Source organism: Condylura cristata, unplaced genomic scaffold (assembly GCF_000260355.1).
Source record: "Condylura cristata isolate star-nosed mole 26May11 unplaced genomic scaffold, ConCri1.0 scaffold00008, whole genome shotgun sequence".
In the NCBI taxonomy this organism is placed as follows: domain Eukaryota; kingdom Metazoa; phylum Chordata; class Mammalia; order Eulipotyphla; family Talpidae; genus Condylura; species Condylura cristata.
In genome coordinates this window covers 17,118,930-17,142,227 of record NW_004567109.1, presented here as the reverse complement: position 1 = coordinate 17,142,227, position 23,298 = coordinate 17,118,930, and the positions used below count along the sequence as shown (strand labels likewise).

The following is a 23,298-nucleotide window of genomic DNA, read 5'->3' as shown; positions in this document are numbered from 1 at the left end:
CGTTCCCTGGGGGAGCATCCCTCATGCATGGAAATGAGGGACTGACACTTTCCCGCTGGAACCAGGGAGCAAGCAGGACCTAGGAGGACAAGGCAGAACCTGGTGGGGTGTCTGCCTCAGAGGCTTGCACTACCAGGCCGTGAGCTGGAGGGGAGACAACTGCGGGCAGACAAGGAGCAGACTTCCTGGAGGCCGAGACTCCGGGTCCAGCTGGCTTCACTGCGAGTGGATCCCTGCCCCACTGGGGTTGAGGGGGCTGGGCATTGGGTCTTCCTGTCTGCATGGGGAGCAGGGAAACACCTTCATTCCCCTGAGACATATGTCACAGCGTCCAGGGAGGGTGCCAAGCACTGTGGAGGGAAGGGGCACTGCCACCCTGTGCCTGGCTCCAGCTTCCCTCCCCTCCAAATCCAAGATTCACCTGCCCTGAGTCTCCTCCCTGACCTGCCCTGAGTGTCCTCCTTCTACACAACTGGATACACACACACACACACACACGCACACACTCCAACCCCTGAATACACACCATAACCATGCATGTGTGTACTCACACCATAATCATGCACACACACTGCTGTCACATACACACAACCTCCACATCATGCCCCACACACAGCCATGTACACACAGCTCAAGCCATGTGCTCACAGCACACCCGGGCACATCTCCCAGACTCAAGTGCAAACACACAGCGCAGCCATCGACACATACACAAACACACCACACCAATGCATACATAGCCTAGCCATGCACACACTCAGTCGTTGTGCAGCCCCATAGCCATGTACACACTTAGGATGACCATGGGTGTACCCATGCATGCACACCCCAGACACACTCACCACACATACGTGCAGTACAAAAACCCTTAGAACCATGCACACACACCCACATCTGTGCACAGACCCGCACACCACAGCTTATGGAGAACCAGCAAGAAAGAAGGTGGACCCCACCACGCACACCCTGAGGGGCCTGGCTGACTTCGGTGTGGGGGAGGGGCAGCGAGACAACCTGCAGATTCAGTTGTGACCCCAGGGCCTGTGCTCCTGTGTCCCAAAGGCACCTGGAATCCCACTGAGTTTGTTCTGGGCCCTCTTCCGTGGTGGGGGCGGGGAGGGGATGCCTAAGGCCTTTAGAAAGCTTGGCCTCCCTGCCCCCTTACCCTCCTCCACTCTCAGAGCTGCTGCGTGAGGATTAAGTGCCATGATGAATGTGAAAGCACTTGGCAAACTGTAAGGAGCTCTATGCAAATGTTACAGCTCCGACTGAGCGACCTTGCATGCGTGAGGCATGGGAAGCGCTGCCTGGGGCCCGCTGGTCAGCCCAGGCCTGAGTGGCCGGGAGTGGAAAACCAGACCCCCAAAGGAGTCTCCTCATCCGCCCCATGGTGGGAGATGGCCACCAGGGCTAACGGAGGTGACCCTGTGACATCCCTCAGTGGCCTGGGACCCAGCCTGGACTGTACGTGGGTCTCGCTTCTCCCAAAGAGCAGTGTCCATGTTTTTACAAGGCCCCTGCACACACTGAGGACTCAGGAAAGGCCGCAATTCCCTCGCCTTTCTTGGGACACATCCTTCTCATAGTGCATCCCTTTCAAGCGGAGCGTTAGCTCGCTTTGGCCTCCAACATATCGGAGACCTTTCTATCCATAGGCGGCACCTTCCGGTCCATTTCATATGCGGACTCCAGGACTTTGGGTGAAAGGGCAGCCTGGACACCTCGGCTCCTGCACGCAGAGCGGGACCCACCTCCACCGTCCCCTCCTCCGCTCCCAGCTAGAGCCGACTGGATGTCCACCTTGCCCCTGGAGACACCCAGCCAGGTGTGAGTCCGCGGGAGGCACTGAGCTCACCTGCCAGGGTCCAGGGGCAGGTGGACAGCCTCAGAAAGCAGACTGCTACTTGAAAGATAGAGCCCTCCAATCGCTCCCCAACACCCTACTAGCACCCCCTCCCCCCGGAAGGGAAGGACAAGTTGAGAACCTGGAAGCGGCTTGGACAGCTTGGTGGGTGAGGGATTCAGTGAGCTGAGGAATGAGACAGGAAATACTGGGGAATAAATACAGCAATAAAGGAGCTTCGGCTGGGAGCTACAGAGTAATTCTTATTGTTCAAATTATCTTTAAAACTTTTCATTTGAATCTGTTTAATAAGAGAAGGCTTACCCCAAGGAAGAGGTATTTTTTTAATGTGACTTGGGAGCTGAATTGGAAAGAACGTCGCAACAAAGATATTAAAAAGGGGATTAAACCAAACCACTGGTGGCCCATCTCTGCAGGCCCCCACAACCTGCGACACAGCTACTGAAACCATAAAATTAAATTAAAAAGGGGGACACGGGACGTGGGGCGCGTTAATCACGATTCATCTTCCTTCACAGCTCATGCCTCCTGTGCTAGGCAGACACAGAAGGGCTCTGAGCGTCCAGGAGAGAGCTCCGCCCAGAAGCCCACTGGTTCCCACTCCTACTCCTCCATACTGGAAGGCTCGAACAACTGACAACCTCGCTGAGCCTCAGCTTCCTCATCTGTAAAATGGAAGGGTGGCTAAGGCAGAGTTCAAGTACGAACCTGTGTGTAACAGGTGCCCAAGAGAATGCTGACTCCCTTCTGTGCAGCCTCAGACAGGAGGAGGGGTGAAGCCTGCCCTGCAGTGTCTTGGCTGATTGATATTCTGTCCCTAAGTCCACCAATGTTTCCTCTGATGTCTGCGGCCGCTTACTTGGAGCCCAGTCACCCCTGGGTCTCCCTGCCTCCCTGTGGTGGATCTTCATGATGCACCCATCAGTCCCGTCCTCATTCATTCTTGTGTCCTGCATGGCCACCAAGCGCCGGGAGCTCATCGGGGCACTGGGCAAAGGATGTGAAAGCCACAGCCTTGGCCGTAAGGAGCCCTGGTCAAGTTGGGGAGGAGGGCTGCTGACACTCGGTGGCCTTCAAAGCCGGTGACCCCTCACAAGAACTGGCCCCACGAGGACACTGTCTTTCCCTCTGGCCGACAGTGAATGTGAGAACCATTCTAAACTGACCATTTTGTCACCACCCAATGAAGACATGTGGTCCTCAGAGGTAAGGAAGCACTTTGTCTTCTTAGGCAATATGAGCTGTGCCAACAAACCAACGGTGACGTCCTCGCTCTCTGTCCTGGCTGGCATGGGTCTCAACGCCAAATGCCTCCATGGAGTTGTCCCTTATTAGGTTTTCTGGTGTATAACCTCCTCTCCTCGTGTCATTTTTGATGACTAAACATCTCCCATTTGGGGACCCACCCTGGTGGTGTAATGGGTTAAGCACAACACTATGAAGCTACCATAGCCACTACAGCACAAGTTCGATCCCCGGCCAGGGAGTCGACCCACATGGTGCAGCAGACCTCCCCTGACCCGCCTGTTGCTCCCCTCAGCAGTGTATTTCAGTGCATCTGCCTGTTCTGCTTCCCCTCTGTTTCTGGTGAAGCCTCTCACCCTCTGCACCCATGGTCTATATCCCAGTTCTGTATGCATAAATAATTTTTATAATCTCCAATTTTGTCCTTGATAATAACAATAATGATGGTGACAATCTGATGATGATGAAGGAGAAGCACTTTGAGTCTATCATCTGCCAGGCACTGGGGAGCTCCACATGACTTTATCAGCCTCTACATGAATACATCTTCCATTTCTCAGATGAACATGGGAAAGAGGTTTGAGTGACTTGGTTAGTTAGGAAATGTCTGGAACCCTAGTTTACCTGCCTCCTTGTTGTTATTGGAGTCATTCTGAAACCTTTAGAAGATCCAGACATTTATTTGCATTTTCAAAAGGAACAATGAAGAGAGAGAGAAGAAAATGTTGAATGGGGTAAGAAGTGAGAGAGGACACACTCACTCCAGGCCTTGGAGAATGGGTAGGCTTTCAACAGGCAGAGACAGGGAGGACAGATATTCCTGGTCATAGACTAAACAGGGCGAAGGCAGGTGTGCTCTCGGCAGTGGGTGTAGCGCCTCTGGGTGTAGAGCGTGTGTGAGAGCAGCAAAGCGTGCATCTGGAGAGGTAGGGAGGCCCAGCTACAGAGACCCTCAAGAGCAGCACCAGGCGTTCATAAGACAGTGGGGGAGCCGCAGAAGATGCTTGAGCAGCACAGTATGTGCTCCAGGAAGAAATGCTCAGGAAAGGTGAAAGGTGGAGATGGCCTGGAGGAAGGGGAGCCAGGGGCAGAGAGATGAAGCACTGTGAAGATGGCGGTGAGGCCAGCAGGGAGGTAAGGGCTCATCCTGAAGGTGGCTGGCGGATGTGTGAGGGACAGCCAGGGGCCTATGCCTCTGATCTCCCGGTCTCAGCACCAGTTTGTGCACTGCTCCCCTCGACAACCAGGGTGGGGTGCATTGATGGCACCATGGCTGGGGTCACAGCAGCAGTTGAAGCCCAACCCTGGGAAGCTTAAGGGAGGGAGACACTTAAGTGTCAGGTCCAGGAGAAAAGAATTCCAACCAGGGGCCTGGGAAGTGTGTTGGGGGTTGGGGGGGAGGAGTCTGTCTTGTTTTATCACCCCCATCATGAGGTTACAAATCTCTTAAAAATAGAATTCAATAAAAATGTGAATATATTCCAAGCGACTTTTCCAGGAAGGCAGGATTCACCCAATTGCTTTAAGAACAGTAGCACAAAGGATGGCTGCTGGGAGAACCTGTCAAGCAGGCAACACCTTGCTTCTGTGTCCCTAGTGGTCGGGGCGGGAGGGGGCGCCAGTGTGAAGGTTCACTATCAGGGGCAAAGCAATGCTTTCTCCTCAAGACAGATACCCCAGAAAGTGCAGCCAGGGAATCATTTCTGCTTTTTTTAAAGGCTTAAACAATTTTTTTTTTTTCTGTAGACTTATCTTCCTTCTTCTTGGGTCTGGCTCAATGATGCTCACAGAGGCCTTGGGCTCTCCTGAGCCAATTCTGCTGACTGGGGAGGTGGGTGGGAAGGGGTGGGTGAAGCGGCAGGGGAAGTATGCTCCAGGCCACCCTTCTGCTCTCACCTGCCCCCAGCACTACATCCACTCTTTCATCCAGCAGGGAGCTTCCCCTCCTTCCTGCACCTGCTGGGTGCCTCTCTCAGGCTGTTTCCTCTCACCTCATAAGGCCCAGCTCCAGGGGTGCCACCACAGAGACCCTCAGAGGTTATGGCCAATCCTGGGGGCTGTGCCCTCCATCACGCTCACGGTTCTGGGGTCTTGCTTCTTGACCTTTCAGCTCACCTCCCTCCCTCCGACTCCTCTAGAAGGCTTCTTGGACCCCAAACTGGACATGACTCCATAGTGTGTTCCCAGGCTACTGGTACTTTTCCATCAAACAGTTCTCATTATACTGCGTTGGGATCTGTCCTTCTCAAGATGCAAAATGTCCCTGAAAGAGGTCACAGGCAGGACCCCTCTTTCCCACCAGTGTTTTACATGTAGCAGGGGCACACTGGACATTTGTCAAATATAACTGCTATCAAATGTATGTGTGCTCATCCCACCCACTAGGCTGGGACCCCTTTGAAAGAAGGGCTTCTGCCAAACTTATGGAAGGAGTGAAAAAATGCCATTTCACAGTCAGGGCAATGGAGTCAATCACATATCGAAAGCTCCCATTCTAAGGCTGTGAACTCGTAGTGACGAGGGGAATGAATGAATTACTAATTGTGGAATATGAGTCAGTAAGTGGTTTGCCACAATTCTCTAAGCCCAAATGTAAGACTAATTAAAAGATAACTGAAGATAATTCCAGGGTTTAATTGACACTAGACAGAACTACTGACTTCTCCCAGAAGCCTACTTCTCCCTTCTTCTACCCTACCTAGTACAGGGCACCACTGCTCAACCAGTGGCTCAAGCCAAAAGTCTTGCTTCAGCCTTGAAGTCTCCATTTGTATAGCATCAGCATCCCTATTGGCTTTGCTCAAAATACACGTTTGGAAGTAAATCTCTGGCATTTTCCATCGCCACAGGAACCGCCCTGGTCTGGCCTCCACCACCATTAAGCCTCACCTGGACTACTGCATCTTCCCAGAAGTCTCCCCATCCCCTCTCCCTCTCCTGCAAACCATTTCCATGCAGCAGCTGGAGACAGCTTTAAAATCTGGTATATGTGACTGTGTTGCACCCTTTTCTAGAAATCCTAGAGCATGGAGATAAAATCTGAAACTGCAGGTCTTCCAAGATTTGCCTGCTGCTGAGTATCACCTCACCCCAGGTGTAACCTTCTCTGCACCCAGCCACACTGCTCCCCCCCAGCCTCTCCTACCTCGGAGTCTTTGAGGTTGGGCTCTCTCTGCCTGGATGTCCTTCCCTGTGTCTTCACCCCCATTGCTCCTTCTGGCTCTCCAGGAGCCAGTCCAGATGACCCCCTCTCTTCAGAGAGTCCGTGTCTGCCCTCCCCTTCTTAAGTTGCTCCATCTCTGCAGTCACTGCTACTGAAATGATCTGGTTTACTCAGATGTGTTTATTATTGGCTTCCTACATCAGGAATACCGGCTCTCTGCATATTCTAAAGTTATCATTTCTTGGATTTGTTTATATTCTGTTTTCCTCCCCAACTTGAATGTAAACTCTAGGAAGGCAGGACCTCCTCTGACTCATAGCTCTATCCCACTAGCTCTTAACAAGGTGCCAGACACATAGTAGATGCTTGGTAAATATCTGCTGAATGAATAACCAACCACATGCATGAATAAATGATGAATGAACTCCAAATGTGTCCATGGGGTGAAATCAGCTTGGGGAGAAAAGCAAACATGGTATTAATCACCATTAACAGGAATACAGACTATAACAGGGAGAATCCAATCTACATGGATTGGCACACACTTGGAAGACTGTCCTTGGTGCAGGTTGCTGCAGTGCCACAGGACCCACGGTGTGGGCAGGAAATGAACCATGTTGGCATGTGCAGAGAAAACACAGAAAATCAGAGACACTCAGCTTGTAGAAACAAGAATTCCCAGGAAGAATATTGTTGTCATCTTTTCATATCTAAAGAGCTATTGAGAGAAAAAGAAGATAAATTTGGTCTGGAGCCCTAAGGGCAGAATCCAGATCAATGGGTATTAGCTTGATAGGAAAAGATTCAGTTCAGGAAGAAAATGGACCCATGACAATCAGGTCTCATAGCAAAGGAAGCAGACACCTGAGGAAAGTGGCGAGCTCCCCATGTAAGACAGTTTCCAGAGAGGTCACTACTTGGCAAGGACGTGGAGGGAGGGATTGGAACAGATGAAAGATCCCTTTCAAACTTGAGATGTCGGGGTTTCCATGATATCTACGGGGATAGAGACAAGAAAAACTTCTCGGTAACAAGAGTTTTATGTCTTGCTTATCTTGCCACAGATGGCAGAAAACATGACCAAAATCAGGTCTACAAATTAAGCCATAGAAACACTAGCTGAGAGGTGTCTTGGGGGCCTGTAGCCTTCTGGAAAGATGCTGGACAGCTCCCTGGATTTGAGATCACCTTCCTATGGGTGCTCACTTAGGACACAGGACAAACAGAGAAATATTTTGACTATTCAAAAAGATGCCTCAATTTCTAGAAGATAGTCAAGCAACACCATCCCAAACTGGATAGGGTGGCTTGGGTTTGCTTGCTTACATCATGTACTAACCATAGTCTCTCAAGCAAAGAAATTAACCCCTCCAAACCTGTTCATTTGTAAACAGGAATTCATTTAAAAACAGGGGAGGGAGGAAGAGTGAAACAAGAATAGCTCGAGTTCGATAATTACTGCAACTCAGTGATAGACACACAGACAGATATTCACTAAACCATTCTCTTTTTATGCATTTGAAAATTTGCATAATAAAAAGTAAGGAAAGGGGGAGTTTAAAATAGTACCTACCTCATGTCATCATGGTAGGCCTTAAAGGAATCATTGTTGTTATTACAAGAAATCTTTACAAATCCTCATTATTAGCAGGAATGTTTCCATACCCCACTGCCATCCCAACAGCCCAGAGAAATGCAAAGTAATCATCTCCCTTTGGCAGATGAGGAAACTGAAGCGCACACCAATTAGACAAGTCTGTAGCTGGCACCGGCTGACATGCAATCCGAAACCAGAGTTCCCTGACTCCACCATCCCAGCTGCTTTTATTTCGAGAATAGCTCATTGTGTTCTACTTGGTTGATATCTACACGATTATGATACCATTTATTCATCTAAGTCAGTCGCTTCCTAGCACTTCTCTCAGTAATAGAACCCTTTTTTCAAAAGCAGCCTTTACTCAGAACTCCAGTAAGCCAAACTGATAAAAATCATACAGTTCTGGCTGAAATGAACATCAGGCCCAACAACTAGGTCACTTGACTCCAGGGTGGTCCCCAAAGCACTCTAGGGTCTACAAGCTTAGTTTGAAAACTCCGGGCAGAAGCCAGTAAGGATACCAAGAACAAAACCCTCAAACCCTGAGGGTGACACTTAAGGACAGCCTCATTTGGATAATGCATCTTTCAGTTTCCTGTCTCCCATCACATTTGATCCTCATTATCAACTCTGAGGTGGACAGGCAGGGCAGATCATCCTCAATTTGCAGATGAGGAAATCAAGGCCAAATGGAGTTAAGCAAGCGGCCAAAGGTGTTCACTTTTCAGCCAAGTGCAGACTGGAAGTAGAGTCTGTCTCCATTAACTCAGTGTGACCTGGCAGAGAGGTGCCATCGACTGGAAATGGCCACTGACCCTTAGTCTACAAAGTGGACAAGCCGCTCCTCGGTCACTCAGTGCCCGGCACATAGACCCCAAAGGCGTCCTGCCAAGGCCCTGTCCAGAGCAGATGGCAGTGGGCAGGGGACAGAGGCTGGTGCCACGGGGGTCGCGCAGCAGGAATCTGGCACTAGCACAGCCATTCCCATCCCGATCTTCCCCGCTGAGCACAGGGCAGGGGAGCCAGTCACAGCCAAAGAGCCTTCCAACATCATCTGCAGCAAGTGCACAGATGACGGGACAGCTAGCGGCACAGACCTGAGCAGCAGTGCCACGCTGCCTTTCTTCTTAGCTCTTGTGCAGACATCCCTGAAACCAGATGCAATTCATAATTGCTTGAATGGTTCCCCCACTCCAGAGCATCTCTGAACTGAGCGGGAGCATGTGTTGGAACAGGCAACACTTAATTATCACTTAGTCTTTAATTAGCACTTAATTATTAACACTTAATCCATCTGTAAAATGGGGACACTAATACCTGCCTCACAGGGGCTCTGGGAGGATTAATTAATGTTTGCAGCCCACTTTGAAGATGCAAAACATTGAACAAGTGCTCAACAGTGGCATTAATAACCACGGCGGATTGACTTGCTTTTTCCTAACGAGCTCCCTTCTCCCTCTCTGCTCCATCCTCTCCTTGTGAATAACCACCCCCAGCAATATCTGCCTGACTTTGCCCTGGTGGAGAAAGATTTAGCTCTGTGTTTCCCAGACACAGGATTTCCCATCCAGGAAACGGGCTATTTACAGCCATCTTCCCGCACTTTAATTTTCTATTATGTCCTCTGAATATGTCAATGCCTTCCCAGTAAATATTTTGATGTGTGCTCTTGCAGCGGCTTCTGTGGAGGCTGAATGGGACAGCTGCTCCCTGTATTAGGGAATTCCAGATGTGGTTTAAACCACCAGACTCATCTGTCAACGCCTAGCCTTGAGGGTGGTTGGGGGAAGGATCTTCTTGTTGCCTCAGTGTTGGGTGGGCTTCAAGGTGTATATCTGTTTTGCCTATGTCTTTAGGATAAGAAATGCCCCCTTTATGGGGGCAGCAGAATACAGTTCCCCAGGCAACTTTAGGACTCCTGTCAACTCTACCAAGAAGACTGGACAAAGTGGGGTATGGAGGAAAGTATGCAGACTTTAGGATTTCACCAGACTGAACAACAGAGCAGACCGTTCTCCCAGGCCAGACCTGGTCCCCTCCCTCCTCCCGTGATGCCACCCAGGAGGGGGATACTCACTCTTCCTGGAAGCTGAGCCTGTTGTCTCCTGGAGTCCCGGGCATGGGAGCGCGGAAGGGCTCCCTGGAGAGCCTGGGCGGCAAGGCCTCGGGCAGACCCTGCACTCTCTTCCAGATTTCATGGCAAGTCTTGTCGAGGCTGTCTTGGGGTGTGTCCTGGTGGATCCAGATGTATCTGGGGAACGGGCCCAGGGCGGAGGAGCGCTTGGCCACGAGGGCTGCGGACGAAGGGAGCCCGTTCCCACTAGCCATCCTCCTCCTCTCTTTCCGGAAGCCCCTTTGTCCACCCAGGGCTCGAACACAGGGGGACCATCCACCGCCACCCCTCATTCACCAGAAAGGGAGAGGAAGATGGGGCAGAAACAGTTCAGTTCTGTCTGGCTGCTCCCCCAAGGTCACTGTGTTCAGAGGTCTTCGATTAGTGTGTGAGTGGTGGATGGAGGACAGCTTTCTTTTGGGGAGGGAGAGCTTATTTTGACTTGTTTTTATTTGCTCTTTCCTGACTTTGGCCCCCCTCCCCCTCTCCCTTAGAAGAAAATATTTAAAAGTCAACAAAAACCAGTAGCTTAGTAACCGTGGAATCCCCCTGAGCTCAGGAACCAGGCACCTAGGCGGGCAGAATGACATCTGGGAACTGCTGGCGGGGGAGGGCTGGCTCTCCCCACAGTTCCTGGCACTCCCCGCTTTCTAGAAGCCCTCGACACCTTGCAGCGCCTGGGCTCAGCCCATTCCCCGCGCTGAAACTGGCTGAGGACTGGGTAAGGCCTGGCACTATGCTAGGCACCGCAGGGGCAGGAGCTCGCCATTAGATTCTCACTCGGGCCTTCCCAAGGACCCCGCGCAACCCGAGGGCCAACGGCCCTGCGCCCCCAGCTGGCCGCACCCCGCTGGGCTCGCACACTGTCGGCTCTCCAGCGCCGCTCTGTGCCCAGGGCAGAGGGAGTCGGCGCCGCCAGCGCCAGGAGCCCTGCGCCGTGCCCACACCGGCCAGTCCCCCTCGGCTGGCAGGGCAGTGCAGTCAGCGGGAGAAGGGTCCAGGTGCCTCCAAAGGGCGCTGTCTCCGCGCCGGGCTGGGCAGCTTGGGTGGACCTGTGTGCCGGCGACTCCCACACCCTCTCATCCAGCGCAGGAATTCTTCTGTGGGTTTCAAACGCAACGGCTCCCTGCGCGGGCGCCCAGGTTCGGTGCCCAAAGACCTCGGTGGGGTGGGGGTGGGGCGTGGGGAGGGGGGTTGGGGCGAGGGGCTTTCCTGATTAGAGGTCAAGGGCACCACCTCTCCCCTGCCTCACCTCTCTCTCACCTCCCAGGGGCACAAATCTGGCCCCTGCTGATGACCTGATCTTCCCCAACCGCTCCTGTGTGGGGCGCTTACCGGGTGCCAACCGCTGGGCTGTGTTGTCCTAGTCAATCCTAACAAGCTCAAGCTCGTGAAGTTACTACCGTTATTTATTGTCGTTCTATCTTTGAGGAAACAGGTGTATGTCCAAAGCCCGCTAGGAAAGGAAGAGCTGGGATTCAAACCCAGGCTCCCCCCTCCCCACAGCCTGACCTGGTAGTTCTGGACCAGGGGTGGGGAGAACAGGACCTGGGAAAGGGAGACCCAGGGTGGAGGATGGGGGAGTGGGGGAGGGGGTAAAGGGTGTGGCAGAGGGAACAGCAGCTGCTGGTTGGTGGGGGCGGGTCATGGTGCAGAGAGAAGGGCTAGGTCAGCTGTTTGCTGCTCAGGGGTCCTCCCCTCTGGCGGCAGGGCCCAGTGGCTTCAACAGTGTTCTCTCAGGACAGGAGGGACAGGAAGGTGGGAAAGAAGAATGGAGAAAAAGAGATGAAAAAGCAGCCTGTAGATACAGGGCTGGCTTGAATCCTACCTCTGCCACTTCCTAGCCAGGTGCCCCTAACACACACATTCTTTCATCTCTTCCCCAGAAGAGCGCTTCGCTGTGCAGGGTGAGTGGCTGGGCGGGAGGAGGCAAGGAGGTGACCCACACTGGCGGCCCTGCTCTCATGGAGTGTCTGCAGTCTCCTGGAGAGACACAGATCACTGACTAGCAAGCCAAGAAAATGTGCAGTAATTACAGATGAAATTAAGGTTCCTTTGGAAATTCACCAAAGAAGCAAGCACCTGAGATGGCCCCAGGTAGGCCTCTTTGAGGAGGCCAGGCATTGGACATGAAAGAGTAGCATGAAAAGGAGTGCTTTTCTGTAGGACGGTGTTATGAGTTATTGTGAGGATCAAATTCCTGGCACATAGTAGGCACTCAATCAAAATGTGTTGGATGAATTAATGACACACTGTATGTAAGAGCCCAGGACACAGACTTACTCTTTACAGGGGGCTGAGTGCCTGGAAATGTTGACTCTAAATTTTGAAATCTGAGCTTATCATTCCCCTTTGATTTTCATTATAAAATTGAAGATGGGTTCCTTTGGGGAAAATTCTGAGGACCTAGACTGAATAAAATTATAGTTAAGAATGTAGAAAACCTTTTAAGATAGTATATTTAAAGAAAAGTGATCATTTCTGATGAAATATTAATAGTTCTGAAAATGTCACTTAGTGTTTGTGTGCTTGGCATTTGGTTGGCTAACACCTATGCTTGGAGCAGAAGGCAGATGACCCTGCCCAGGCCACAGGGTTCGGGAAAGTCAGCCAGTTCACTCACTCCTTCCCTTTTCTGGCTCCTTCAGCAGAAAATGGGACTATATGCTAAATTAGGAAGGATTACAAACTAAACAGACAAAACCAACCAACCAACAAAGAAAAGCCAGTAGGAGTAGGAAAGAAAGACAGAGGCATGTTTCTCAAGACTCAGCAAAAGTTTCTAGAAGATTCTATCAAAAAACATAAGTGGTATGCTTGCTTAGAAATAGTACCAAGTTACCTTCAATATGATAGCCACTACCCACATGTGGCTATTTAAATATAAATTAAATTAAAATGTCTGTGATCTAATTACCTTTGCCACATTTCAAGGGCTCGGCAGCACTTATTTTATACATGCAGAGGCCCTAGAACAGCACCTGGCACATGAGAGACATAAAAGTGCAGTGTATTAGTTCCCTTTGATTACATTGAAATGCCACTGGAACTTCTAAATAACCGCCTATATGCTATGGGGGGGGGGCCCTTCTGCCGCACTGGGAAACTGTATGATGGAGAAATGGATTCAAATCATCAACTAAGCCTTTCTAGGCTTTATTCATTTCTAAGCGCCCTACATGGACCACGTGGTCCCAGGTTTAGGACTAGGAGATGAGTAAGACCTGTGGTTTAGGCACTCGCACAGGCTAGCGGAGTGGGTAGAACATTCCATAAGTACCTGAAACATAGCAGATGTGGGGGAAACCCAGCTTATTGCAGCCTCCTTCCAATATGTGGTTAGTTCCTCCAACACATGCACACACACACACACATACACACTTTATTTCATCCTCAGCACCTTGCTTGAATGGTGCTACATGTACCTATATATAAAGATAGTCTTGGTTCCTACCTTTTTTAGAGCTTGAATAAAGCGTTCCATGCCCATGGACACCATGTTATCTCTAACTGATTTTTAGTTTGAACCATTCTTAAGTTACCTCTACTACCCCTGTTGCCCAGGACAAATTGTTTAACCTCTTTATGCCACCGTTTGCTCATCTGTGAAACAGGGATAATAAAAGACTGACCTCATATCGCTGTTTTGTGACAGTTGAGATGATCTGTGTGTTTGGCTTACACAGTCTGGAATGTGCTCACCCATTGAATGTTAGCTCTTGTTATTTGGGATTCTGGGGGTCTGGCATTTTCTAGTTGGAAGCAGGAAAATTCTAAGAGTAGGCAGTTCTTCCCACCTAGTCTCTAGCCAAAGCCTCCATGCCCCTGGCTTCTGAAACTCACACAAACACAGGGAGACTGGAAACTCAGAAAAGCAGACTCAGCTCCCCTCACATTTCCAGTCCCTAAGCCAGTTTACTTTTGGAGACTCAGTAGTCTTCACTTAACATATCAGAAACACACCCACCTCACATCACAAATCATACTTGGGACTGTTAAAAAAAAAAAAAAAGTTTTTACCATTTTGCTTTTGAAAGTTTTTGGCCCTGAGTAATTTATTTAATTTTCAATTGGCTTTGATTTCTCACCAATCTCAATGCCTACTGGGGAAATCTTGCAGTGAGAAAACTCCAACCTATGAATTGTTATCAAATGTAATGAAAAATTTATGACCACTAAATTCAACAGTTAATGAAGTTGACATAATGTTACATTTGGCATTTAATTAAATATTTACTGATTTCCATGTTGCTTTTCCTCTTTGAATTGTGGAGCTGATTAAAAAAAAAGTGGTTTCAGGCCTCAAACTTTTTGGTAAGCTGTTTAAAAAAAAAACATGATAGGGAACCCTATTCTCATGCTGATAGTAACTGGTAGGGATGAGCTGTTCAGAGGTGGGTTCAGCATAAAGGATACCAAACATCTTTCATAGGGACAAACCATCACTGCAGGAAGAAAGGGGTAGATCTTTGTCATGGAAATGGGACAACTGAATCTGGTTCCAGAGCAACCAGCCATTTCACAGACTTTGAAAAGGACACTGGTATGTTCTAGAAGCAAAAATATGACTCTGGGATGTCCTTTCGGGGCAATACCATCAGCAACCCCTGTCACGCATTCATTCCCCAGGGGGATTACTGCCTCCATTCCTTGCCACATGTGAGAAAATTCAAGTTTGGATGTGTCTCTGAACACACTAAATTTGAATCACTGACTGCTCTGCCTATTAGGGTAATTCTGTCTGTGCCTAACTTCTCCGGCATTTCATGATTTGCAAAGTGGGAAAAGCAATGTTTCAGAGCGGAAAGATTCAAATAGCAGAGAGCATGTTTGAGGTTCTCAGCACACAGTGTCAGTCTCAGGGTGTGTCCTCAATAAGAGATACTGATTCTTAGTACTGTGACTGCTGTAAACATGGGAGCCTGTGAGACCTTCATTTAAAGTGAGGGGAATGGAAGGCCATGGTTGGTGCAGAGAAAACGGTCTTGGCAGACATCAAAGGAGGAAGTTGTTATTTCAAGCAAGACACAAAAAGGTAGCAACAGTCAGAATCCAGTTGACATTCTGCAACTGCTTTGATCACCCATCCCGGCCCCATCATGAGAGGTACCCCAGAAGTTCTTGGATAGTCTTTCTGTGGGATTCCTTTCCACTAGAAACTTGGTTTGCTCCCTTTCCATCCACAATTTCCATGCCAGGATGTTGGTTACCAATATGCACTCATTCAGATTTAAGCTACTTTCTGCTGAGATGAATTGAGGGGGCTTTCAGATTAAAAGGTAAAAATTTCAAGATGGAAGAGTAAAACATTCTAAAGAAAACAGAAAGAGGAGCTACTCTGAGGCAGAATTGGTCAGAACGCAGGGAAGTAATAAGGTAATAAAACCGAGTATCCCTATTTGTCAGCTAAAGCAAAAAATGGAAACACGTCGGATGGCAGAGTTTTTATTTTTTGACAGCAGGAAATACACATCTTCATCTGCAGAGACAAAATGTTTCCTGGAAATAACCCCAAGCATGAATTTATCATGAGTCCTTGCATAAAGGACACTGAGTGACAGAGTGGGCAATATATTCAATTCTGTTTTCATAAAGACAGAAATGCCATTAAGTTGGTCAGTTTCTCACATCAGGGTTCTCTGAAGACAGAGCATAACATTAAATCATAACTCAGAGAAGGCAGTTTTTTAAGGGACTCAGATAATGAAGTCTAGGAGAGATACCTTTGGGTCTACCCCACACAAATTACTGAGAACCCACAGAAGCATCCTCCCTCCCTCTTTTCTCTTTTCTTCCCTCCCTTCACTCCTGGTTCCATTCTTTACCCACCCACCCATCCCTCCTCCTTCCCTCTCCCCATCCTCTCATTCATCTCTCCATCCCTCCCTCCTTTCATCCATTCATCTTTTCACTCCATCTACCCTTTCTTTTTCTCCGTCCACCTACCAGGCTTCCTTTCATTTATTGTTCCTTATTCCATCTTCCACTCATCTATCCCTTCTTCTCGCCATGAATCCCTCCCTCCATCTATCCAACATCCATCCTTCCATAACCCCTTCCATCTGGTCATCCCTCCTCCTTTCCCTCCATCCAGGTTCCTTTCACTTATCTTTCCATCATTCCATCCTTCCATCCATCCATCTTCCTATCCCTCTCTCCTTCCCTCCCTTTCCCATCCATCTTTCATCCACCCTTTCAAATATTCAGCAAAGATCTACTGAATTCCCACCATGTACCAGGCACTCTGAATGGCACTAGGTAAGATTGTAAGATCTGAAAGTGGATTGAATTTTGAAAGACAAATAGGAAAATGCCAGACAAACAAGGAGAAGGATATCATTCCAAGGGAGAGTGGCTTACACAAAGGTCTCGAGGGAAGGGAGCGAGAGCATGGCTGACTTAGGGGTGGCTAAAGTGTGGGGGCTGGGACATGGGCAAACAGGGCTAGAGGAGCAGGAAATGGAGGTTCTCGTAGGGAAGCTTTTGTAGCTGAGAGCTTGGATTTCACTCTAGGTCATTAGGAAGCATCTGGAGAAGACAGAGCAGCTGTAAAATCAGGCCAGTGATTTAAAAGGTTCAAAGGAGAAGACACATTGAGCAGGGCAGGAGCAGAGTTGGGCACCTGCTATGTGGTTGTTATAAGTAAATGGAAAGAGGGACCCTGGCTAGGATCTGGGAGAATTTAGAGTACTTGGGGACTGCCTGGATTTGGAACTGAGTAAGAGCAGAGTCCTGGATGACCCCTATTTTTCTATCTCAGGAACCAGGTGGACATGGCAAGTGTTTCTGAGATTGGGGCTGAACAGAGTCAGATGGTGAATAGCTAGAAGCGGGTGAGTCCAGCTCTGAGGAGGCTGGGGCAGCACATCCCTGGGACATCCAAGGGGAGAGAAGGCCAGGTACAGTGGGCCCCTGGGGACGCAGGAGATATTCAGGGGGTTTCTGCAATAAGGAAAGCTACAGAAGTCCACTGTGAGGGTGGGGATGGATAAGAGAGGAGACTTTTTTTTTTTAAGATTTTATTTGTTTATGCATACAGAACTGGGGTACAGCCAGAGGTGCAGGGGTGGTGAGAGGATTCACCAGAGACAGAGTGGGGAGCAGAACAGGCAGACTGACGAAGTACACTGCTGAGGAGAGCAGCAGGCGAGACAGGAGAGGTCTGCTGCACCATGTGGGTCAGCTCTGGGGCTTGGGATCGAACTCTCACGGATGCAGCTGAGGCTAGCTTGCAGTGCTGTGTTTTAACTAATTGTGCCACCAGGGAGGGCCAAGAGAAAGGAGACTTTTAATAAAAGATTTATTTTTATTTATTTATTCATACAAGGACGGAGGTGTAGGCCAGAGAAGCAAGCGTTCACCAGAGGTAGAGTAGGGAGCAGAGCAGGCAGATATACCGAAATACACTGCTGAGGGGAGCAGCCTGCGAGATAGGGGAGGTCTGCTGTGCCATATGGGTCAGCTCCTAGGCAGGGATCAAACTCAGGCTGTAGTGGCTGCAGATAGCTTCATAGTGCTGAAATGTAACCCTTTGCATCACCAGGGAGGCCCAAGAAAGCAGACTATTTTAGAGACTGGAGAATGCAGGCCAGAGGTGGGGTCTCCCTTCCTCCCTGCTTTCCCCAGCATCGGGGTGCTGCAGTATGTGCACACCCGGTCAACCTTGCATCTGTTTTCTTCTGCAAAAGTGCTGCTTCTCACCCGTGCCTCTCCCCAGGCTGAGCTAGGAGCCCTTCTCTTTTCCATCACATCTTGTGTTTCTCCCAGAGTAATTAATCAAGTGGTGCTGGTTAACGCTCTTCTCGATAAGCGAGCCAGCCACGGAGCGCAGGGGCCATGAGCAAGATCTTACTCTTCTTTATATCCTAGCTCAGTCTGGTGTGCAGATTAATGTTTGGGGCACAAATGAAGTGACTATGAGTGAGGTGCTGGTGGAAGGCTGTCCAGGGCGCTACAGGAGAAACCCGTGTGTGTGCCTTGATCCATCCAATTCAGTGCTTTCATGCGTTCGACGTCATTCTTCACTGAATGGTCTGATGCAGGTGTCCAGCGTGGTGGTGATGTTTCCCCACACAGTGCTTAGGGACGCTGGCCACTTCTATCCTGGGTTCTGCCATCCTCAAACACTGAAATGGTTTGTGTCTAGCGGTAGATGGAGGCGTTAGGGTGGGAAGGCTTTATAGGTGTACCTAGAAGTGAAACACATCATTTTTGCTTATGTTCCTTTAGCTTGAACCTGGTCTCATAACTTCATGGAACTGCAAAGGGGACTGGAAAAGGTAGTCTTGGCTGGCTAGCTACTTCTCAGTGACAACTCAGCTCACTGGCATTTTTAGCCCAATAATTCTTTGGGGGTAGAGGGCAAGTCCCCTGGACACTGAAGGATGGCATTTATCCCCTACACACCAGTAACACCCACTGGATGACAACCAAAAATGTCTACAGTCATTGCCAAATGTTCCCTAGGGGTAAAGTCGCCCCATTTGGTTTGAGAACCACGCTCTATACTGTGTGGATGGGTAGCGCATGTGTGTGATGTCTGGCTGGCATTTCTTGCTGCCAGGGGCATCTAACCCAGCACCAGGCATGGGGCGTTTAGGAAAGGTGACCTGGGAGGGAATACTGGAGAGTGAGGATTAGGAATCATGTACCCCACCCAGTGAGAGAGGGAATGGAAGGCCTCAGAGGACACTGCATGTGGAAAGGCAGGGCTGACTGGAGGGACATCGAGTGGAGGGAAGGGTCTGCGGTGGTCTCTCCCGTCGACTGCAGCCTCCGACTAGTGGGGGAAACACGACCTCTTGTGCCACTGATGTGAGCTCTGTCCCGTTCCTTGTTCCCCTGGTGGAGGATTTTGTGCAAGAGTGATCAGAATTCGGTGGCCCCAGCACTTGGCAACTGTAGGAGTGTCCGGCAGGGGCCCTTCTCCCTTCTCTCTCCTGCACGGGGGCCAAGGCCTCACTCCAGTTTGCTTTTTCTTCATGGACCTCTTCTGTCACCTTTTCTGGGAAGTGGACTGCTGCCATCTTTACAGTGACAGCCTTGCCCCTGGGAAATACTGGCTTCTGTCCGATCTCATTCACAATTTTAAAATCCCCACCTCCACTCAGAGCCTCGCTTTTTCTGTGGGGCCTTGCCTTTGCCTCCAGCCCTTCTCTGAGCTCTGCTGGTCCCTCAGCCAGCACTGTGCCCCTGCAGGGCCTTGCTCTCACCTGCTCTCTCTCCTGTTCTCTCTCTGCTTCAGAAGTCTTTCATTTTCTTGGGTCAGAATGAAAATTTCAGGGCATCAACTCTACAGCCCCAACTTGAATCAGGGGAGTTTCTGGGAGTATCAGGCCAAGTTTTTCTTCTTAAAGGAACTCAGATCTTATCTGGACATTAAGCTTATCTTGAAGTCACTACACAGCTGTGGGGTTGTTTTGCAAAGCAATACTGTAGAAAGTCCTTGACCTAGCTGCCTGTTGCTCCAGGGAGCAGGGAAGGGGCAGCAGAAAGCCAACCCTGGGGCTGGGTTGTGAGCTCCCCTCCTGGGTGGTAGACCAGGGCTGTTGTCTCTGGGACCCCGCCTCTCCCTGGTCCTGCAAATGCTTCCAGGGTCCCCATCTCTACTTTTGCTCACATTACTCCCAGCTCAGATTGTGGCACCTTCTTAAATCACCACTCTCCCCCCCTTTCCTACCTACTTCCCTTCAGGGTAGTCAGAGTATATGCCTGGTCATGCTATTGGGCATCTATTTCCTATAAAAGAAAACTCACCTGCTCCAAACTATCTCCTGATAAAGCAGACACGCTATCCACAACCAGATGATCTCCGGACAGACGCAGCGAATGGCACTCATACATTTGGTCTCCCTCCTCCTTCCGCCTGAATCCTCTCCTCCTGTTAGAGGCTGGATGGTGCTCCCCACCTCTCACACTGATGTCCTAACCTTCAGTACCAAAGAATGTGACAATTTGGAGATATTTTTAGCCCAATAAAATTAAGAGGGAATCAAGTTATATATTGGGATATTTGGGTGGGCCTCAACTTGATAGGACTGGGGTTCTTGTAAGAGGAAGGTATCGGGCAGAGGCCTCTTCTGTCATGGGGAGACACAATGTGAAGACTAAAGGAACAGCCCAGTAAAGAGGACACAGAGGGAGCCAGCCCTGCTGATGACGCTTGGATCTTGGACTTCTGGCCTCCAGAACTAGAAGAAAATAAATTTCAGTGTTCAATCACAGGTATGTGGTACTTTGTTATGGCAGCCCCAACAATGGACACAGCACCCATCTCCTATCTCCTAAGGTCAAACCCAAACTCCTGCCCCTCCCCCTCCCTCATCTCCTGGGTGCCCTCTCTCGCTTACCTCCATCCAGCCCCATCCCCCTCCTCACTGCCCCTTTCCTGGGTCAGCACCTTGCCCAGGCCATCTGAGCCCACCACCCTTTGCATGACTCTTCTTAATTGTCCACCCCACTTCCAGGTTACCACCTCAGAGGCATTCCCAGACAACGCATGCGAGGCCCTCTCCTGCATTCTCTTTCAAACCACAGTGAACTTTTCCTTCACAACATCCTTAACTAATAACTCTATTTTTCACCTGCCTTCATCCAGCCAAGTCCTGTTCGCTTGGGTGTATATTTGTTATTTAGCATAGTCTCTGGCATCTAATGATCCGCATAAATATTTGTTGACTAAATCAATCTCCACCTTGTCAAAGTCTCTATCCAGACTTCAAGGTACAGCCCAGATCCCTCCTTGAATTTGCTAATGCCCAAGTCCAAGAAATACTGATTTTCTTGATCCGTCTCTGACACACACCCCTTCTATCACGGGAACACTCTTGCATGGCTGAAGGGTGATGCCCCACCTCCTCCCAGGCCTGAGCATTCACTGTGAACCTCTGCATTGTCCACAGCACCTACTGGCTCTGTGCCCATGGGCCCAGGAGGCCTCAGTAAAAGTAGGTGGACCCAAATAGCCGAGAGAGGGACAGATGGGTAACTGGGTTCCTAGAAGGATGAGAAGGGTGTCCCCGCACCAGGGAGAAGGCTGACAGACATTCTTTTTGCCAGTGAGGGCTTGGCACAAAGTTCTGGGACTGAGAAGAGGGTGGGGGAGGTCCAGTGCAGGGAGCCCCAGAATTATAGAGCAGCCTGTACTCTCTTCTGCCCAGCTCTGGGATATCTAGAGGGCGGGGCTTCCCTTCCAGCTCCTTTCTCTGGAGGAGAACCCCATAGGAGGGAGGTGGGGAAGGCTCAATTTGAGAGAGAAGCCCACCCCCACGAAGACCCAGTCAACAGCCGGCCCACTGCCCACCCCCCACCAGGCCACCACCCATTCACCACACACAGTCCCTCCCTCCTCTCCAGGGTTGGTGGGAAGCCCCTGCCTGTCTTGGCTGGCTGAACCCTCTCTTTCAGGGGCTGGGTCTGGACAATGGGAAGCAAAAAGCACCCTCCCCACTGCCCCAGGGACATAAAGCAGGCCTTTCACTGTAGAGTTCTGGCGGCCTGGGTTGGTTCTTGGCACCCAGGACGCTTCGGGAGGGGCTAGAAAGCAAGTGTGTTGGGGGTGGGGAAGGGACCGGTGATTCTAAGGAGCTCGCCGGCCCAGGGCCACCAGGCTGGCTCCCAGCTGTGGGATGAGCTCATGCAGGGAAGCAGAGCAACTTGCGTTGGAGGAGCTCGTGGTTCTGGGGAGCAAGTTCTTCGTGGGAGCAGGGACAAGAGTCCACTTTTTGGGCCTTGCCTGCCACCCTTCCCACCCAGGATGAGAAATTCCATAGCCCTTTCCTCCTCCTCCGCCAGAAATCCCCGGGGCCCACCAACCGCGAGGCCACGGCCCGTGGGCTCCAAGATCCCAGAGCTTCTGCTCCGCTCACCCCCTAAGCTGGAGCGAGCCTCCCTCCCGAGCCTCAGGCAAAGGGGGTGGGGTGCTCACCCGCTGAGCTTTTCCGCGGGGTAAGCCAGCTGGGGCCTCCTCCCACATTCTTGCCCCTCCCAGTCTCCCTTCTTGCTCCCCCACCCCAGCAGCCGGCAGCATCGCTTCCTTTTCGCCGAGAGTTTGGCGTAGACAGCGAAGGAGCCATCGTGACTGACGGAGGAGCCTAGGGGAGACGAGATGGAGAAGGCGACCGGGTGGGGGTGGGGGATGGGGTGGGAACCGACGCTGAGCCCTTGGGGCCTGGCGGCAGCGGCGGCCGGGAAGAGATGGGGAGCGGCTCATGCCGTTGGGAGAAACTCGCCAGGTTTGGACCCTGGCTGGAAGGGGAGGGGGAGGAGGGTCCCGTTATTTAATTTTGACGGCAAATTGTAAATTGTACAAGTAACTCTTGCACGGTCCTTTCACCAATCCACCAATCCCACTACATTCAGCGCCCCTCCCCCCCCCCCCCCCCGCCCCAGCGGACACTTGCACTTCTCCCTCCATCCACAGATTTGTCTTAGTGTACCGGCAGGACCGTACTGAGTCAAAGGAACAGGTCCCCAACCCCCACCAATTCTTAACCCTAGGTCTAAGCACACACACCCTTTTCCTGGGATGGAGTAACAGGCTTTGCGAAAGGGAACCCTAAGCATTGCCGCGGCCCCAGATTGCAAGTTCAAAGCCACCACCCAAGATCAGCTCCTCAGGGCCGTGACTCTGGAAACCGCGTTCTTTAGCTACCTTTTTCCCAGACAGTAATCCAGTTTCCAAACGTGGAGGAGTCGTGTGTGTGTGTGCGCGCGCGCGCCTGTGTGTGAGTGCGTGTCTGTATCACCGTGTGTGCGCGCGTGTTTGTATGGGGGGATGAATTAATGGGTGAGCTTATACATGGAAGAGAGAGGACAGAACTTAAAAGAAACTGGTCAATTGTAAAACAAACAGGAATAAACAACCCTTTAGATGTAATCTGTGGTTTATCTGGAGGTGGAGGTGGCGCTGAAGAGGAACCCCCCCCTAATATTTTTTTTTCCTTTGCGGCGCCTCCACCCCAGCTTTTGGAGCGGCGGAGAAGCGGCTCCGGAGTGATTAATCCGGGGATAATTCACCCCCCCCACCGCCCCCCGGCGCGAACCCCGCGAAGCAGGATTGGAGCGAGTCATTTCCGAGAGCGCAGCGCGCCTCTCCCCGGCCGGGCGGACATTTGGTTCATTCCAGCCGCAGAAGCTCAGGGCTCCCGCGTACCGGGATTTTTTCCGAGCAGAAAAAAGCTCCAGAGCTCTCCTGACCTCCTTTCTCCTCGGCGGCGAGCGGAGCCTCTCCCTCGGCGCTGCCGGCCGCGCCATGCCGCGCTCGCGGGGACCGAAGCAGGGGCGTTGCGGCTGCCCCGCGGGGAGGACTCGCGTCG

The 23,298-nt window shown here is 50.8% G+C and overlaps 1 protein-coding gene and 1 long non-coding RNA gene across 3 annotated transcripts in view; both read right to left on the bottom strand.

The window, feature by feature from the left end:
• LOC101634228 (chromosome unknown open reading frame, human C1orf94) overlaps nt 1-10,275 on the bottom strand; it is a 31,817-nt gene extending 21,542 nt beyond the window's left edge. Inside the window, exon 1 of the mRNA XM_004679427.1 lies at nt 9,947-10,275. Coding sequence (XP_004679484.1) covers nt 9,947-10,275 — 329 coding nt within the window. The remainder of the gene's footprint in view (nt 1-9,946) is intronic.
• Nucleotides 10,276-17,463: 7,188 nt separating this feature from the next.
• On the bottom strand, nt 17,464-23,261 carry LOC105853386. Of its 2 annotated transcripts, none has more exons than XR_001145219.1 (3): nt 23,180-23,261; nt 19,739-19,911; nt 17,464-18,171 (listed from the first exon to the last, which is right to left on the bottom strand). It is a non-coding gene; the product is annotated as an uncharacterized LOC105853386 (long non-coding RNA). The 2 variants fall into 2 exon arrangements; XR_001145218.1 differs by lacking the exon at nt 23,180-23,261 and adding an exon at nt 22,635-22,672.
• Nucleotides 23,262-23,298: the final 37 nt, after the last annotated feature.